The sequence below is a fragment of the Podarcis tiliguerta genome, assembly GCF_965153285.1.
Source record: "Podarcis tiliguerta genome assembly, chromosome: 2".
Taxonomy (NCBI): domain Eukaryota; kingdom Metazoa; phylum Chordata; class Lepidosauria; order Squamata; family Lacertidae; genus Podarcis; species Podarcis tiliguerta.
This window is the reverse complement of record NC_139535.1, coordinates 27,678,641-27,694,446: the sequence shown is the minus strand read 5'-3', so window position 1 is coordinate 27,694,446 and position 15,806 is coordinate 27,678,641. Positions and strand designations below refer to the sequence as shown.

Genomic DNA, 15,806 nt, shown 5'->3' with positions numbered 1-15,806 from the left:
TTATATACGCTGATGACCGGGTTTTTTTGTTGCGCAAGAATCAATCAACTGCTTCAAAATATCTGGGGTCTCTGAGGCTGTAAAAGCTGCTGGTCCGTAGATGGCAGTTAGCAAGTGTTTTATCTGGAGATATTGCCATTGAACATTTGTAGGTCATCTGTATTTGTCTCTTAAGATGGAATATGTATAAAAAAGTCATCCTCTTTGTTTATCAGCTGGTCTAACATTAATATACCCAAATTCAAAGTTTGGATCTACCCTTTAATTTTGGGAATCGAAAGAGCACGATGCTGGTGATTACAGACTTTCTTGGGAGTAAGTTCCACAGGGCTTGGTATGGATACTCTCTGTTACAAGGATGGGGAATGTGTGGTCCTCCAGAGGTTGGTGGATTCCAGTTCCCCTCAGTTACAGCCTGCATGGCCGATGGGCATGAATGATGAGAACTGTAGTCCAATACTATCTGGAGGGCCACAGGTTGCTCTGCCCTGCCCTGCCCTGCCCTGCCCAGTGTGTTTACGATTCTAGCCTTAAGGCAGGAGGGTTATAGATAAGCCTGAAAGCTGTGAAAATAATGATCAGTCGTTTCTCACTAAAACCTTACTTGTGCTTCCATTTGTTTTCGTTTTTTCACAGAGTGCCTATGGATACGGTGACCTGTTCAGCGAAACGTGGAAGGCATTTACAGACTACGAAATAATACATTTGAAATCCTACGATTCAAAGAGAGTGAGGAATATTTTGCTTTTTTAAAAAAACAAACTGATGGCTGTACCCAGAAGTCAGTGCTGTTGGTTCAGTTTTGTGATCATGTTACTGAATATGTATGGGTCCTTAAACTACAGCTGTGCCACCCTTGCTGTAGAGCAAAGACACCCAACTCCCAATGTACTGCAATCTACTCACAGTATAAAAAAACTGGTAGTGATCTACCCATTGTTGTTGGGAGTGGGGAGGGGATCACTGAGGGGCCAGAGATCTACCGGGATCTACAGGAACACCGCATGATCTACCAGCAGATCGCGGTCTACCTGTTGGACCTGCCTGACGTAGAGGGTTTTAAGATTTTCATTCATACTATAAGGCTACACCTGCACGGTCCACTTCCGCAGGTGTAGGTGAGAGAAAAGTACCTTGCAGCAGACCTGTTGTGCATGCACAGGTTTACGTTTATGGTTCTGCATAGGATTAAATAGGAGATTCAGTAATCTGGACAGAGGAGCACCAAGGGGGTCTTCACATTTTATGCTTTCTCAATTTGCCTTTCGTTAAGAGAAATAAAAACAAAGGACACTAAAGAATGACTTCTAACCTCCTTTCAAAGAGTGTGGTTTTAACAGCAGTTACCCCACCTAATTCTAGACACATAGTCGTGAGTGTGCTGTGCATATGAGCATAGGCTCAGGACCTCTCAAACCTTTGCATGTCTGTGCTCCAGGAATGTGGGATAGGGGCTTCACTGCCATCCAGGGGCTTCACTGCCATTGTTTTCCATTGTGTCTGCTGCGTTTAATTTCTCCTTCCCCTTTTGTTTCATGTAGCCCCATCAGGAAAGTTTTCACCTTGCCCCCCCCCCCCATTATAAAGTTTCCTCATCTTACCCTCTCGGGTCTTTGTGTCAGATGCTGTTTCTGTTTCAGTCATTTGTTCAGTGCTTAACGCAAGGGGGGGGGGGCTCAGATTGGTGCTGTGATCTGGCTTCTGTTGCAGTATTAATAGGTCCTGCTTTATATTCACCTCTTTTAATTATATATCAGGAGTTCTGCTGTAACTTGTTAATGATCTCCTTTTTCAGGTATGCTTCAAAGAAGCAGTTTTTACACTGTTGCCTCGAATGAGGTACGGCTTATTTTATAATACACCATTGGTGAGTAAATATCTTGGGTTCCACACCCACCCACCCTTTTTTTTTTTAATAAAAAAAGAAGAAATTTCGAATAAAATTTGTGAGCTTCTTAAAGAGATATATTAAAGAAGAAGGACTTCAATGCATAAAAGCTTTGTTTGGAGGTGGGGGACGGTTTGTTACTAGCAAAAAAATATTAAAATTTGAGCACATGGGTGCATTTTATTCCTATATGTCTGCTGTGATTTCAGATATCCAGCTGTCATGGTACAGGATTATTCAGAGCCTTTTCCCAGCATGTGCTCCACAGATTAAATGTCACACAAGAAGGACCCAAGGTATTAGTGATGCTCTATGCCGTTCTGTAAGAATCGTGAATGAAGCTTGAGTTTGCATGCGCCGTCTCTCTTGCTTCGGATCGTGCTCACAGCTTGAGAAGTTCTCTTTTCCGATGCCCACAATCCTGAGTTTCGTTGTAGTTTTGAGCACTCCTGTTTCCACTGACTTGCATATCTTCCTGACGAATGAAAGCTCCCTTGCAATGGTGAAGGGGATGCAAAGAATTTAAATACTGAAGGAGATGCCTCTTGCCTGCAGTACTTCTGTGCTCCCTGCGGCATCTTGTACATGCAGGGTGATAAATGTACACCAGCTCTCTCGCCGTAGCGAATTCTATCTCTTTATGAAGACAGGAGGCATTGCTCTGAACCCTTGAGCCATTTCTGCAGTTGCTTGGTGCTGCCAGAACAAGTTTTCCAGCAGCAACAAGCCCAGCAGAGCCATCGGGTAAACCCTTGGCTAAATCAGGGGGCGACATTTGCTTTTCGTCCAATATCTGAATCCACAGGAAAATGCTGGCTCCATTAAAAGGGCTATAAGTGTGTGTGTGTGTTCATAGGGTGTAAACTGGGGAGGGAATCAATTTGGCTGCTTTTGAGTTCTTTAAAATATTTTCTGGAGAATATACTTTCATGCTTATCACAAGGGGCTGGTGTTTTCGAGCTGTGTGCAACCATTTGGCCCTGATTTCCTGCTGGTATTAATAGGTGTCATGCAGTTAAACCTTTGTAATTCTTTCTACTTCTTCTTCTCTTTTTTACACAATTTACCCCCAAGGGTTCGATGGATTTTTAAATTGGGAAGGGAAATAATAACCTTGTTAGGTGGGCTAACACCTCCCCCTTCACCCCAATAATTCATCAACATATAAAGCATATTGTGTCTGTCTGTGTGACTTCTACTTTTTCAGATACTGCAGTGGTTTGTGGTGACGTGGGCCATTTTGCCTTGAATAAAACAAAGGGGTTTGGAAACCTTTGCTGCTGGTAGCGCTGTCAAGTTTTCTGTGGTTACGTTGGGAGTTGAGGGACCTGATCAAGTCCATAAGGGGACTCTTAAATGACTTACTAGTTGCTGGTTACAAATACTGCTTTTGGGGAAGGAGGATCGACAGAAAGTGCACATTAGAACAATCCATTTTAAGGAATGTGCCTCTCTCCTGTGTGCGATATAAACGAGGTGATTAAAAGGAAAAGACATTTTAATCACTCTGCTAATTGTTTTTACATCAAGAGCACTAATTTATTCATTGTCCGTCAGCTGGTCTTTCTCCTCCTCAACTTGCGAATGGATTCATTTTGCTACTTTTTGTTTTGCTTGTTCCCCAACAGGATGAGAAAATCAGAGTTACAATACTCGCCCGGAGTACAGAATACAGGAAGATATTAAACCAAAATGAGGTTAGATTATTTTCTGTTGAGTAAAGGTTTCCCACAGAGCAGTGGGCACAAGGAAGCTGTGGTTGGGTACAGGAAATGGGTGGGAAATAAAAACAGCAATTATCATGCAGAAATGTTGCTTTCCCCCCTCCCTCCCTCCCTCCCTAGCTTGCCAACGCTTTGAAAACCATGCCGTTATTTGAAGTCCGAATCGTGAACTACAAGTACAAGTAAGTACACCTGCAAGGCGTAGCAGATCTGCAGCTGCTCCTAACTTGAGTTTCACCTTTCTGCACCTGCATGACGGGTTGTGTCCCATGGTGGTTTTGCACTAGCGGAAAGAGCTGAAGCTCACTTCAGATGATGCACTCAATTTTGTCAGAGGAATCATAGAATCATAGAGTTGGAAGAGACCACAAGGGCCATCGAGTCCAACCCCCTGCCAAGCAGGAAACACCATCAGAGCACTCCTGACATATGGTTGTCAAGCCTCTGCTTAAAGACCTCCAAAGAAGGAGACTCCACCACACTCCTTGGCAGCAAATTCCACTGTCGAACAGCTCTTACTGTCAGGAAGTTCTTCCTAATGTTTAGGTGGAATCTTCTTTCTTGTAGTTTGGATCCACTGCTCCCTGTCCGCTTCTCTGGAGCAGCAGAAAACAACCTTTCTCCCTCCTCTAGGTGACATCCTTTTCTATATTTGAACATGGCTATCATATCACCCCTTAACCTCCTCTTCTCCAGGCTAAACATGCCCAGCTCCCTTAGCCGTTCCTCATAAGGAGTTAATTTTGAGGGAGCACAGAGGGCTACAGGAGAACAGTGAAAATGGCCTGCCCCACCTTGCCATAAGGAGAACTGCCTCTTCCGCTCGTGTAAAGCCATTACTGGATACAGACCAATTTCCTGTAAGTAAATCCTGTTGAAATAGCATAGCATAGCATAGCACAGCACAGCACAGCACAGCACAGCACAGCACAGCACAGCATAGCACTGTAGAGTTGGAAGGGACCCTGAAGATCATCGTTTGCAAACCCAGACATAGTTAGACAAGAGAGTAATTCCCACTGAACGTATCATTAGGGCTTGCAAACATGCATAAGTGTACGCTGTTAAGGATCAATAAAGAGAACAATAAAGCATTTTCCCCCTCCCAGCCTCAGTGCTTTGTGGAAGGGCAGGGCCACGGCCACATCTGCAGCCCTATTGCTCCCGGTGACTTGGGCAGAAAAGGGGCAGGGAGAGGATTTTCAGCCTCTGAATGGGACCAATAGGGTTTCAGGATCCAGGGCTGTCTCAGCCTTGCCCTTGCCCCTTCCTCTGACTCCTGCCAGCAGCCCACCTGATCACATGTCCCGCAGAATGAACAAAGGAACACCTCTGCTCTGCCTAATCCAGAGCTTTTCCTGTTGGTGACACACTTTTTAGACGTGCATCATTTCGCGACACGGTAATTCGGTTTTCCTAGCAATCTGGAGCTTAAACTAATTCAGCCCCGGGAGGAGCGCAGGGAGTGTTTGTGTGACACACCTGCACACTGCAGCCGACACACTAACATGTCGCAACGCACAGTTTGGAAAGCTCTGGCCTAATCTAGTCTCCCCTCCCCTCACCCAGCCCAACATGGAGGGCAGGTCGGATTGCTCTGTTGATTGCCCTCTGAAGTACAGTGGTACCTCAGGTTAAGAACTTAATTCGTTCTGGAGGTCCGTTCTTAATCTGAAACTGTTCTTAACCTGAAGCACCACTTTAGCTAATGGTGCCTCCTTCTGCCACCGCGCCGCTGGAGCACAATTTCTGTTCTCATCCTGAAGCAAAGTTCTTAACCCGAGGTACAATTTCTGGGTTAGCAGAGTCTGTAACCTGAAGCATATGTAACTGGAAGCGTATGTAACCTGAGGTACCACTGTACAAGTTTGAAAACTATGAGTGAGCTGTACGTTATTGATGTTGAGGCTAATCATGGATTTGAGTTTGAGTAACATTTGTTTTTAATAATGTACATTTCTTTTTAAAAAAAAAACCAACCCCAGACACTGAAGCAGTTTACTGGGTGCATTTGCATGGCAACCTTTTAATTTCTCCAGTGCAACAATATGCTTTCTAAGATCTTGAGCATCACCAGGAGTTTTATTTCAGTCTATAGCTTATTTTGGTGTATAGCTTATTTTGCTGTATAGCTTATTTTCTCACCCCATAAGATATCCTTGACCTATCTGAACAATGATCTGTTGTGCTATTCACACATACCCATGCTAAAACCATTCTCATTATACATTTTCTCTAGGGAGCTCAAATTTAAGGAGCAGCTGAAAATCACGCACAATTCTGATATATTCATTGGGATGCATGGAGCAGGACTCACCCACCTTCTCTTTCTGCCAGACTGGGCTGTCATCTTTGAACTGTAAGCCTCCATGTGCTCATGTGTTTAATAGCTCCTTTTTTTGTATTTGCATGAAAATTGGGCTGCCGTGTCCTGATCTGAAGAAGGGCTTATAAACCGTGCTTTGAAGCAAACGCATGTCACAGAGGGTGAGATGGTGCCTCTATATTTCCGTCAGAGCAGATATTGAACTTACCTCGGTCATACAGTTAGAAGAAGCACTCCTTGATGTGTACCAGGTGGAGTGTGACAACTCTGTTCATTGGCCAACTTGTTTGGGCAGCTGGAAACCTCCATGTTAAACCCGGCCAGCGATGTGGAATGCCCCGGTGGCAAAATGAATTAGAGAAATAAAATCAGAGAGAGCCGAACAAGTCCTTAAGAACTTATAGTTTAACTCCTTGCCTAAGGCCTGTTGATATGAACCCACAGAAGTTCTATAAAGATTTCTGACAGGGTATTTTATTTGCCAGTGTGGTGTAGTGGTTAAGAGCGGTAGTCTTGTAATCTGGTGAACCGAGTTCGCGTCCCCGCTCCTCCACATGCAGCTACTGGGTGACCTTGGGCCAGTCACGCTTCTCTGAAGTCTCTCAGCCCCACTCACCTCACAGAGTGTTTGTTGTGGGGGAGGAAGGGAAAGGAGAATGTTAGCCGCTTTGAGACTCCTTCGGGTAGTGATAAAGCGGGATATCAAATCCAAACTCTTCTTCTTCTTCACTGTATCGATCTGGCCTCTCTAAAGTTTTCTTCATGAGGATATGGTTCTTGGATTACTGCTTGTTGCTCTAAAACTGTATGGCAGGTCTACATTTCCCTCCTCGCCATCTTATCTTTAAAGCCATTGCTTCCAGCTGAGTTTCACTTTACTAATAGGAGAGGGTCTTTATTATTTGAAATAATCCTTCTTGGTACAGAAGCCAGGCACAATGAAGTGTGCCATCGTTTTTTTGAATCTTAGTATGGGGGTAGCTGAACCCTAGATTTAGAGGTTCTTTAAAGCCCAGTTTTATCTACCGTATTTTTCGCACCATAGGACGCACCGGACAATAGGACGCACCTTGTTTTAGAGGGGGGAGAACAAGAAAAAAAATTTCTCCCCCTCTCTGCCCAGTGCCCCTTCAGCGAAGCGGCAGGAGGCGCTGCGCAGAGAGAGGGAGAATTTCCCCCCTCTTGTTTTCCCGCTCTAAAACAAGGTGCAGTTTAAGGTGCATTCAGGTGGCTACCTTGGAAGCCTGGAGAGCGAGAGGGGTCAGTGCGCACCAACCCCTCTCGCTCTCCAGGCTTCAGGTTCCTTTCAACCTGCTCTTTGGGGCTGGCGGGGGGAAGCCCACCACCAGCCCCAAAGAGCAGGTCAGAGAGCAGCGGAAAGGCGCAGCGGTGAGGCTGCTGCCATAGTCGCACGTCACTTCTCCAGCTGGGAGAGGGTCCCCAGTCACTGAGATCTTGAGGGTGTGTATATGTTACTGGCCCCCATGACTCAGGTGCATGGCTTGTCTCCACTGAGTCATACATTCAGTCCTATGGGCCTGTTTCTATGGAACGCTTTCCTGGCTGAGATTAGGCAGCCCGCTCCTTCCTCGGTTGAACAAAGCCCTTTCTTCAGCAGGCATTTTAAGGATGTTTTCTGAGGGTTTTGTATGAACCATCATATTTTATCCATTGCATGCTTTTTATGATTTTTATATACAGTGGTGCCTCGCAAGACGAAATTAATTCGTTCTGCGGGTCTCTTCATCTAGCGGTTTTTTCGTCCTGCGAAGCAACCCTATTAGCCGATTAGCGCTATTAGCGGATTAGCGGCTTAAGGGATTAGCGGATTAGCTGCTAAAAGGCTATTAGCGGCTTAGCGGCTTAGAAAAAGGGGGTGGGGAGCGAAAAAAAATCTCAAGACTCGCAAGACATTTTCGTCTTGCGAAGCAAGCCCATAGGGAAATTCATCCTGCAAAGCGCATTGAAAAACGGAAAACCCTTTCGTCTAGCGGGTTTTCCGTCTTGCGAGGCATTCGTCTTGCGGGTCACCACTGTACACTGCTTAGCAACTTTGGTTCATAAGCGGTATATAAATAGCTCAAATAGCTAGCTAGCTAGCTAGATAGCATGTTTCCAAGCCCACCCCAAAAAAGTCTGAATCAAAGGTTGGGGGCGGGGAGGGAGAGAGACAGCTTGAGTGCATTCCTTAATGCTTGCTGCAGGAAATGCTAGAGGAAAACCCAAGTATCAAGGGGATTTGATCCTTGGCTCTGTCTATAAGGTAAAGGTAAAGGACTCCTGGACGGTTAAGACCAGTCAAAGGCAACTATGGGGTGCGGCGCTCATCTCACTTCAGGCCGAGAGAGCCGTCGTTTGTCCTGAGACAGCTTTCAGGTCATGTGGCCAGCAGGACTAAACTGCTTTTGGCACAACGGAACACTGTGACGGAAACCAGAGCTCACAGAAACGCCGTTTACCTTCCCGCCGCATTGATACCTATTTATCTACTTGCACTGGCGTGCTTTCGAACTGCTAGGTTGGCAGGAGCTGGGACAGAGCAATGGGAGCTCACCCCATCATGGGGATTTGAACCGCCAACCTTCCGACCGGAAGCCCAAGAGGCTCAGTAGTTTAGACCACAGCGCCACCCTGGCTTTCTCTGTAGCAAGAGCTGCAGCAGGGGAAGCTGCAGCCTGTCCATTTCCAATTGCTAGTAGAATGCTTCTCCTTTCCATTTCCTGCAGGAGAGGGGCAGGCACTAAAGAGGACCGTTGCTCCTTTTGCTAATGAATCCCCATTATTTCCTCTCCAGGTACAACTGTGAAGACGAGCGCTGCTACTTAGACCTTGCAAGGCTGAGAGGCGTCCATTACATCACCTGGCAAAAGAAGGACAAAGTGTTCCCTCAGGATGAGGTAGTGGATGGGATGCAAAAGTGTTTTGGTGCTGTGTTTTTGGTTTTTTTAAATTATTATTATTATTATTATTATTATTATTATTATTATTATCATCATAAAAAATGTTTTACCCATCTCAGTTCTTCCACATGAAATATGATTCTTCTGCTTCAGCCCAAATTAAATTCTCTGCTCTGATTAAAGGATCATTTTATATGAATAGCTGGAGGAGGGAGAGAAATGAAATTAATTGGCCATTAGTTCAGACTATCAATAGCAGTGCTGTTAGGTGTTTTCTTACTGACGCTGCTGCTTTAGGGAGGATCGATAAATCAGCGGTTATGAATTAAAATGCGTGCTCAATTTGCTGCTTGTTTTCCAGGGGAAAAGAGCTGACTTGTTTTGCTTCCTTAAAACCATTTTAACTCCCTTTTCTTCAGGGGCACCATCCAACACTAGGAAAACACCCGAAGTTTACAAATTACTCCTTCGACGTGGAAGAATTCGTCCGCCTGGTGCTTTCGGCAGCTGATCATGTATCGCAGCATTCCAAATGGCCGTTTAGGAGAAAACGCGATGAATTCTAGATTAATTGCCTAATTTTACAGGGTATTTTAAATACAGCACCGTTATAAAATGTCAATTGTTCTGATACACAATTATAATTTTTTTTTTCTCTCGGGAGGAAAAGTGTTAAAATGATTGGTAGTTGCATATCATGGTTCCCACCCTCACACTGTTATTTCTGTGTGTGTCGTCGTCGTCCCTGCCCAATAATGTTCTCACTCTCAATTCCTTTCCTAATTTTACTTGAGAAATTTGCATTTTGCAAGGTGTATTTATTAAGATGACTAATATTTGCACTACTTCCCTCCCTATTTATTTTAGGGGTTTTGCCCCCATTGCTAAAAAGAAGGGTGAAGTTACAAATAAGTGCAGTGGGTCCACTTTCCTTCTCTCTGCTTCTTCTTTTTTTTTTTTTAAGACTTCCAGGTTGAAACCATACTTGGGATTAAGTCCCATTTAACTCATTGAGACTTTACTTCAGAGTAGGCTTGTATAGCATCACACTCCTGTTTTTGCAAGGCACTCCACAACACTAAGAGAGACCGTGGAAATAGAACTCAGCTGAATCTGAGAGGCCAAACTACACATTACAAACAATGTGGCTTTTAAAAGCACAAGGCCACCAGGGGGCAAGCAGTGGCTCGGGTGAGTAAGTGGATTTTTAGTAGGAACCCAGTGCAGGGCCCTGATCCAGATTAGGAACCCTGTGGCTGCTTTTTCTTCAGAATAAAAGTGGTTACCTAAAGCATGCTTTCAGGAAAAACTGTGTTTATCATAACATGTCGTTTGGTCCTGGTGTATTTCTCACTCCTGCAGGTTTTTAAGCAACCCTAATCTGCTTCCTCATCTTTTCGGTTCTGTTACTTTGTTGTTGTTGTTTAGTTGTTTAGTCGTGTCCAACTCTTCGTGACCCCATGGACCAGAGCACGCCAGGCACTCCTGTCTTCCACTGCCTCCCGCAGTTTGGTCAAACTCATGCTGGTAGCTTCGAGAACACTGTCCAACCATCTCATCCTCTATCGTCCCCTTCTCCTTGTGCCCTCCATCTTTCCCAACATCAGGGTCTTTTCCAGGGAATCTTCTCTTCTTGTGAGGTGGCCAACGTATTGGAGCCTCAGCTTCAGGATCTGTCCTTCTAGTGAGCACTCAGAGCTGATTTCCTTCAGAATGGAGAGATTTGATCTTCTTGCAGTCCATGGGACTCTCAAGAGTTTCCTCCAGCACCATAATTCAAAAGCATCAATTCTTCGGCGATCAGTGTCTACCCATTTCAAAGTTGAGTCATGTACAGTCTGAATTAACTAAGATATCAAGCCATAGTGCACTTGGGGCAGGGAGTGAGGTGCAGTCATGGGGCAAATGCCAAAGTGCTGCGTCCCCACCAAGAAACCTTGAAATTCAGAACTGCTGAGCTTGATGGGAAGACATTTCCTGGCAAGGAAGTTGGGTATGTCGTTGTTTTTCTTGGTAGTGCCTTTATTTTAAACTGTCCCGCTGTTAGGTAAGAAAACTATGGCTTAATGCATGAACTGTGTTTGTCTCCAAAGCTTTAAAATAATTTAACTTTTCATAATTCATGCTTGCACTATAATAGTGCCTTGAAAGAAATATAACCATGAGTACATGTCTTCACACAATTGCTTTCAAGCAGCTCCTGTTGACTTAATCAGATATAGTCATACCTTGGGTTGAAGGTGAGCGTTGAGCGTTTTTGGGTTGCGCTCCACGGCAACCCGAAAGTAACAGAATGTGTTACTTCCGGGTTTCACCACTTGCGCAGACGCTCAAAATGACATCACGCGCATGTGCAGAAGCAGCGACCCGCAGACGCGGGTTGCTTTCGCTTCTGGATGCGAATGGGGCTCCGGAGCAGATCCCGTTCGCATCCAGAGGTACCACTGTATATCTGGTTGAATGCTTGTGAGCAAAGTCCTTATGAGAATCACTGTTATGCCGCAGATTGTAGCGGATTCTCACTTGTGTGTACCAACCCATTGCCCTTGCCAGCTGTGCTTCTATGCCACGGTTCTCCCTCTCTGACATACGTTACATTTCAGCCCGTTCTTAGCTGCAGACATGGCAAGTACCTGGTCAGTGTTCCTTAGCATGTTGCACTAGCAAGCTCAAAGAAGAGCAAGACAAATAGGGCGAATGACAGCAGAAGTGGTTTGTTCCTCACTCATTTTGCAACTTTTGTCATATAGCTCTGCACTATAACAAAACAGATACTGTTTGTCTCAGTGGGTTGGATCCAAGTGCATGGGGCAGGCTGGAGGATGCTGAGCTCCTCACCTCATCCCTGCATGGCTCCCCCAGTCCTCCTGAATTCCTCTCCTCAGGTAGCCCTGCTAAATGGGGGCTGCAGCATAGGAACTAAGAAAAAGGAAGACTGCCAAAATCAGGTAGAGGCAAGCTGCCAATTTACTTTGGTTTGTGTCCTTTATTTTCCTAGTTTAGGCAAGACTTGCCTCTCTTGTGGTCTTCTGATTTGTCTAGTTAACTGCACTGTTATCCCTCTAGATTTACATGTGCCCTTTCTAACTTTTTCCAGAGGCACAGGTGTTTCTCTGTTGTCACAAACACAGCCAAGAGTCTTGTGCCTAAAAGACTACCAGATTTTATTTTGGCATAAGTTTTGTGGACTCTACGGTCACTTCCAGACTATCATTATTTTATGAGTGGGGTTCAGTTGCACTCTGATGAATTCATTAAAGTGGGTTTGCTGCTCTTTTGCACCTTTTTAAAAATAAAGAAGGTATATCTGCAGTAAGGAAAGTGAAGGAAATTGCAGTGGAAAACACAGGATAACGATTGTTAGATGCAATACTGTATAACCTACCTGAAAACAGATAAGGATGAACAAATGCTCAATAAACAGAGCATCAGGAAGCAACTCAGTCCACAAAAGCATATACCATAATAAAATTTGTAAGTCTTTAGGATGCCAGAAGACTATTGTTTTCTAACAATTAAGTACATTCTGTTTGGGCCTCTTGTTGCAATAGTTTTACCTAATTGCCAGGTTTCTAAAGAGATCTGACCTTAACTTTACATACGCTCTAATTTGCAGAATTTTTCCCCCCCTCACACATATTTTATTGTGAGCTTTTCATTGTGCACTGCGGTGTTACAGTGCTGCACCGGCTACTTGTAGCCCAGGAGAGGAGGCTGGTTTAAGGAGATCCCTCAGCACAGAGCCGCTGAGTACTGAGTTGCGTGTAGTGTCTTGGGGGCCAAATACAGCTAGCTGTCAATCACATCTGTAGTATAGTTGTCCCTTGTTCAGGATCGAAATACTGTACGACACGTAACTTGATTTACAGAGCAACCCTGTGCATGTCTACTCAAGAGTAAGGCCCATTAGCTTCAATGTGGGACTTACTCTCAGGTAAGCAAATATAGGGTTGCGGCCCTATGCTACTTTTGTGTGCACAAAAATATGAGCACAAAACACCCCTTCCCCCAAGAATGTTATGTTGGTGCAAACATGTGCATGATTTGAGCTTCTGAAGTGAGTTGATCAGCAGATATTGCAGCCTAGAATCAGGGCCCTGAGGAAGAGAATGGTATGCAGAAGCAGGAAGGAGAGTTTTATAGTAAATGTAAATACTTGAGTGGGATGTACCTGACAACTATTACTGACATCCATTTTCTAACAATCATGAGCTAATTTATATACTGTGGGGCCTATTTGCCGCCCTGCCTATGGAGGATGAAGAGAATGAATTCTTGTAAGAGTAGCTTACACATAGGTCTCTCGTGACTTGAAGTACTGCAGAGGTTGAGCTGCAGATCTCTGAAACGTATTATGATATTTGTCTTCTCCTTGGACCAGGGCAGTTGATTAAGAACTTGAAAGGAACTGTAAAAGTGTATTTTTTTGCATATGGGAAAAAAAAAACTTTCTGAAATGCACTGGTTTTTAAATAAATATATATATATATATTGCATTGATCTGTAAGCTTCATTTTTTTAAAAGCAAATTTAAATTTACCATTAAATGTTGGGGGATGGTGGGAGTTCGAGTCCATCTCTGTCTGCAGGGCCACAGATTCCCCCACCCCCACCCTGCTGCAAATACCTTGTCCACCATCTGTAAAACAAAGTACTGGCAAAAACAGAGTTGCCTATTTTTAAGGACTTCACTCGCTAGCCTTTGAAGTAGCAATAAATAATGAGCTGTAACGAGAATAAAAAATGGTAGCATTCAGTTTTTCATTTATTATGTTGGAAGTTTTGTTTGGATGAACAACTGGAGAAGGATGCTGGAAAATGGGTTAAGGGTATTTGTGTGTTTAATTAAGCACTAAATGCAAAGGATAAGTATTGTCATGCACTTAAGAGTTAAGTAGACCATTCTGCCACAGTTTAGAATAGGGGTAGTCAATCTTTTTATATCTACCGCCGCCCACTAATGCATCTTTCTTGATGGTAAAATTTCCTGACCGCCCACCAGTGCTCAATGGAAGGAGGATTCAGCTTGTGCCATAGAACCCCCTACCGCCCACCTAGAACCCTGAAACGCCCACTAATGGGCAGTAGGGACCACGTTGACAACTCCTGGTTTAGAAGGATAGAAATTTTACAGGGTTATTTTTGCAAAATAATTTACAATGGTACCTCGGGTTACATACGCTTCAGGTTACAGACTCCGCTCACCGAGAAATATTACCTCAGGTTAAGAACTTTGCTTCAGGATGAGAACAGAAATCATGCAGCGGCAGCAGGAGGCCCCATTAGCTAAAGTGGTGCTTCAGGATAAGAACAGTTTCCGGTTAAGAACAGGCCTCCAGAACGAATTAAGTTCTTAACCCGAAGTACCGAAGTCTTGAATAAAGGGCATGGCACTTAATGCAAATCTCATTCCAGTAGCGAACTCAATTCCTTGGGAGTTGACTCAGTGATGCTTTGGTTAATAATAATAATAATAATAATATTTCTACCCTGCCTATCTGGCTGGGTTTCACTCTGGGTGGCTTCCAGCAAAATCTATAAAGATAATAAGCTCTACATCTACAAATATCAACAGTGTCTCTGCTCCAGTGGATTATCTGATGTCAAAACTAGTTCATTTCATCTTCAGGGTTATGTGCTGAGTTACCACATTTGATAAGAGAAAGGATAGCTCTGGGATTCCACTATGTTAAGGACTGTAAGAATACCTCTCCACCCAGTAGTCTGCTGAGGCCAATAGGCTGCTTTGCACATGGTGCTGAACCACTACACAGAATTCCACTTCATATGTTTACACAATCCCTACAAAGATGGAAGGCATAGGAACTGGAAGAGTTAATGTACATGTAGATTGCAGTGTGTGCCATCATGACTGCATGGACGCATGCTGGCACAGCACTGTTAACCACGTTCCCAACCCGTGTACATGACAGTGATCCAGATATACATAGGATCGTGGCTAAGGTATTGTCTTCATGCATAAGATAGTGTTCCTTATGTGGAAGTCCCGTCTATGCAAACGTTTCGTGATATGTCAACCAATCTGAACTATTTGAGGAATGGAATAGCTCATTTTTTGATTGGTTAGAATTTGGGCTCGGAAGAGGTGATAATGCATTTCAAAAGCAGCGTCCTTGATTGTCCTGCACAACTTCTGAGCAAGTCAAATGAACAGAAAGTATTCTTTCATGACATAATGTCTGATAATCCTTTTGTTTCTTGTCGCTGAAATTTTGACTGTTAAATTTTGACTCTGGTTTTAAAATAAAGTTAAATGTTTTACGCTACTTTTCTGTCTCTTGGTTGTGGCATTTAGGATATCTTCTGCTAATGACTCGCTAACTTTTTTGAAATGTCTACAAAGTGAAATAATTTCTCTTTCCTCACTGTAAACACTGAAATATACAGCATTTTTTAAAATAAAAAAATGAATTAATGAATAAGAAAATTCCAACTGTTGACAGCTTTTCTTTCCAATTTCCAGCTACTTCTAAATCATAGAAGTTAGGACAGTAGGTGGAGCTAGAATACTGTCAAATATCACATCTGTATGTCCAGCATCTTCAAGGAATGAAATTCGGGAGCGAAAAAGCATGCTGTAGAAGCATTAGTAGCTATTCATTCAGTTATTAACTAGCTGGTCATATAGTTCATTTGATATATTTCAGATTTATGCCCCACCTTTTAACCATCTAGGTCCTCAGAGTGTCTTAGAAGCATAATTTTAAAACTGTAACATACCAAGAATATCAACCCCCCCAAACAAGATAACAGATTAAATAGCACATTGTAATGTATTTAACGGCAGATTAAAATGCTAGTTTTAATTGGAACTGTCCCTGTGAACAGATGTTCAGGGCTGATAGCCTTGTTACACGCAACTTCTGTACATCTCTTGATTCTCAGGTAGCAAGACTTTTTCCAAACAATGCCTCAGACCCATGCCATACATTTAAAGCACACCCAGC

At 43.7% G+C, this 15,806-nt stretch overlaps 1 protein-coding gene across 2 annotated transcripts in view; it reads left to right on the top strand.

The window, feature by feature from the left end:
• EOGT (EGF domain specific O-linked N-acetylglucosamine transferase) overlaps positions 1-13,328 on the top strand; it is a 31,122-nt gene extending 17,794 nt beyond the window's left edge. For both annotated transcript variants that reach the window (XM_083425928.1, XM_083425929.1), the window contains exons 10-18: positions 637-729; positions 1,796-1,867; positions 2,098-2,184; positions 3,517-3,585; positions 3,733-3,794; positions 5,852-5,971; positions 8,733-8,835; positions 9,258-10,382; positions 10,446-13,328. In XM_083425928.1, the coding sequence (XP_083282054.1) occupies positions 637-729; positions 1,796-1,867; positions 2,098-2,184; positions 3,517-3,585; positions 3,733-3,794; positions 5,852-5,971; positions 8,733-8,835; positions 9,258-9,404 (753 nt within the window). In that variant the 3' untranslated portion in view covers positions 9,405-10,382; positions 10,446-13,328. The remainder of the gene's footprint in view (positions 1-636; positions 730-1,795; positions 1,868-2,097; positions 2,185-3,516; positions 3,586-3,732; positions 3,795-5,851; positions 5,972-8,732; positions 8,836-9,257; positions 10,383-10,445) is intronic.
• Positions 13,329-15,806: the final 2,478 nt, after the last annotated feature.